Genomic DNA, 3,477 nt, shown 5'->3' with positions numbered 1-3,477 from the left:
AAAAAAAAAAAAAAAAAAAAAAAAAAAAAAAAAAAATATTTATAATAAATACTTCAATTATTTTGTCCTTTCAATATCTTTTCTAGATCTTGTAAAAATTTGTTTTCTTTCCAAATATGTTTTCTCCTAATTTCTTTTTTTTTTGTTTTGTTTTCTCACAAATTAAAAGCGGTTGTTTTTGCTTATAGACAAAAAAAAAAAAAAAAAAAAAAAAATATAAATGAATAAATATATATATATATATATATATATATATATATATTATGATTGTTAAATAATCTTATTCTTTTCTTCCTTACAGTTATATCTCAAAAATCTGCATTTTGTCACAAAGATTACTCGTATAAAAAATGAATCTATATATATATATATATATATATATATATATATATATGTTTTATGTGCATATTATTTGACTATTATAATATATATAAATATATGTAAATAATTAATACTACCAGAAATATTTCTTAATATACACGTAAAAATAATTTGTTTTTTGTTCAAGTAAAAATTGTGCAGAAGGTATCAAGCAAAAAAAAAAAAAAAAAAAAAAAAAAATATACATATTATATATATATATATATATGTTATATCAATTTCTATATTATTTTTTCTTTTTTAAGAATGGACCAAATTAAGTGCTTCTGAAGAATGTGTGGCCCCTTTATCATATAGGGGACCATGTCCTAGATATTTACAAGCAGAGCATGAAACTAAAAAGAAAAAATTACTAGAAAGAGAATGTAACATTTTTTGGTTATACATATATATATATATATATATTGTTGTGTTCTTATTTAATTTCCTATTTCATTTTATTCCCTTCATTAAAATCCCTTTTATTTTTTATTTTAAATAGGCCTTGCTTAGATAATTGTGAAAAAGATTATTCTTCTCAGTGCCCTACAAATTGGGTACCAGAAGATGAAAAATATTGTCGCCCATTGTCTATTTATGAAGGTTAAAAAAAAAAAAAAAAAAAATTACTAATTTTATAAAATCATTCACTTGTATACACCTTTGGAATATATTAGGTACTTGCTTATTACCTTATGATTTTTCAAATATGACTAATGAGCAGAAAGAAATATGGAGTAACAAATGTTCATCTTCATGGCCATGCAAAGTTAAAAATAAAATATATAAATAAAAATATATATATATATATATATAATTGTACAGATAAATAATGGCTATATATAAATCATCATATATGCAATTTACCTTATTCATATAAATTAATTTATATCATTTTTGTAGGAAAAATGTAAAAAAGATTATTCCAAAATTTGCCCAAAGGTATATTTGGAAAAAATAAACTAAAAAAATACCTGTACAGGATTTATAATACTAATATTGAATTCATATGTTCATTTCAATTTTATTTATTTTGTAGGGATGGATTAAAGAGAGTAACATTTAGTATTAATTTATTCGTATATAAATAAATACAATATATAGTACGTATACATCTCTTTACTGCCTTAAAAAATAGATGATGGTATGTGCTTGGCTCCAAAAAATTATAATGGCCCTTGTTTGTCTAGGGCATCCCTCACTACTCTTGATAAAGATATGAAAGTAATATTATAATATAAAAAAAAATATATACATGGAACTACAATTTGATATATAATTATATGGTATATTTATTTAATTGAACTAATATATATATATATATATATATATATATATATATATATATATTTTAATATGATATTTTAAATATTAAGGTGGCTTTTGAAAAATTATGTAAATTAAATTTCCCATGTCTGCAAGAGTGTAAAATGGATGATAATGACGTAATTAAAAATGAAATAATAGAATAATAGAATAAAATATGGAATTTTATTTTTTCTAATACAACAAAAAAATAATTTACCCCCTCAAAAAATAACATATATATATATATATATATATATGTATATATGTATGTATTAATTTATTTTATTTTTCATAGCCTTGTCCAAAAGATTGGATTTTAAAGTCAGATGAATTTGGAACTCCTCAGAATTGCTTGCCCCCCGATTATTATAATGGATCATGTGACGAACATACCAAATTTATTGGTAATTTAATTAAAAAAGCAATGGATATACATATTATTATATATACGTGCATATATATATTAAAGTCATATAATTTTTTATTTATTAAGGTTTAAATTCAACATTAAAAGAAAGTTTAGCATATGAATGTGATATAAAATGGCCATGTGGTATTGGTAATTTGAAATAGCTATTAAGAAGGAAACATATTAAAAATGAGATAAATAAATTTGTTTTTTGTATGAATTATTGTTATTATTATTATCAATTTTTTTTTTTTTTTTTTTTTCATTATGTCTTTTTAATATATTTCATTCATTATGTAATTTTATAGACACTACTAAATTAATTAATTATGAAGAATATTGTCCAGAATATTGGACTCAAAGTGAAAAGGTAACTTTCAAAGGATTGTTATAGGAATGAAATAAGTTATATATTAATTATTATATATAATATTTATTTGTATATTTTCTTTTTTTTTTTTTTTTGATGTAGTATTGTATTGCTCCCCAAAGTTATATGGGTCCATGTTCAAAAAAGAAGTTATTTCATTCGTTTAAAAAAGAAATTAAAAAAGCTTATGCGGAAGAATGCAACAGTTAACATTAATATAATATATTCAATCGAAATATTTGTTATATAAAAATATAATACATATATATACATATATATATATATATATATATATATATATTTATATTTTAATAATTCGCATTTTTATTCATTTCTTTCAGTTGAATGGCCCCTCTACAAAAACAATAGAGAAGAATACTTACCAAAAATTTCGGGTAAAACACACACATTTTAAAAAAATTCATATTTAAGTGTTAAAACGTGACAATTAAAAATAAGATATCCATATATATATATATATATAATGTTGAATTTGTCAATTTATCAGCTTTGAGAAAAGGGAAATATAGTTATGGATCAGTTGAACCAATTACAGGAAATATTATTTCAGCTATGAAATAAAAAAATAAAATAACATATTTATAATTTATAAATCTTAAATTTTTCTGTATATAAAAATATATACGTAAATGTGTATTATTATATATCTCAAATTTTATTTTCAACCTTCTGTTTTTTTTTTTTTTTTTTTTTTTTTTTATTTGAATTATTTAAATATAGCATACTTAAATAGAAATATTTGTATATTCAAATACTTTTACGAAATGATAATTAATGAATATTCAACTTTAAAATATATAACAGATCATATATATATAACATTTGTATTTCTTAAAATATGGAAAGTAATATCTTTTTTTTATGTGTGCAAATATAACTTTTTTTTTTTTTTTTTTTTTTTATGAACATGTAAGATAAAATTATAAAAAAATAGCTAGAATGATCATATTTAAAAAAAAAAAAAAAAAAAAAAAAAAAAAAAAAAAAAAAAAATAAATAAAATATTAAA

At 19.3% G+C, this 3,477-nt stretch overlaps 1 protein-coding gene across 1 annotated transcript; it reads left to right on the top strand.

Moving 5' to 3' along the window:
* Nucleotides 1-116: 116 nt before the first annotated feature.
* On the top strand, nucleotides 117-3,029 carry PGSY75_1429300 (CPW-WPC family protein; the record flags this gene model as incomplete). The annotated part of the gene is made up of 16 exons (XM_018787983.1): nucleotides 117-171; nucleotides 302-341; nucleotides 509-525; nucleotides 627-759; nucleotides 863-963; nucleotides 1,038-1,129; nucleotides 1,264-1,302; nucleotides 1,400-1,415; nucleotides 1,499-1,584; nucleotides 1,737-1,805; nucleotides 1,964-2,072; nucleotides 2,162-2,227; nucleotides 2,386-2,447; nucleotides 2,550-2,652; nucleotides 2,789-2,842; nucleotides 2,956-3,029. 16 exons carry the CDS (start codon nucleotides 117-119, stop codon nucleotides 3,027-3,029), a joined length of 1,116 nt encoding a protein of 371 aa, XP_018639355.1.
* Between the last annotated feature and the right edge of the window lie 448 nt (nucleotides 3,030-3,477).

The sequence above is a fragment of the Plasmodium gaboni genome, chromosome 14 (assembly GCF_001602025.1).
Source record: "Plasmodium gaboni strain SY75 chromosome 14, whole genome shotgun sequence".
NCBI lineage: Eukaryota > Apicomplexa > Aconoidasida > Haemosporida > Plasmodiidae > Plasmodium > Plasmodium gaboni.
Note: the sequence above shows the minus strand (reverse complement) of the source record. Positions and strands in the feature narration are given on the sequence as shown.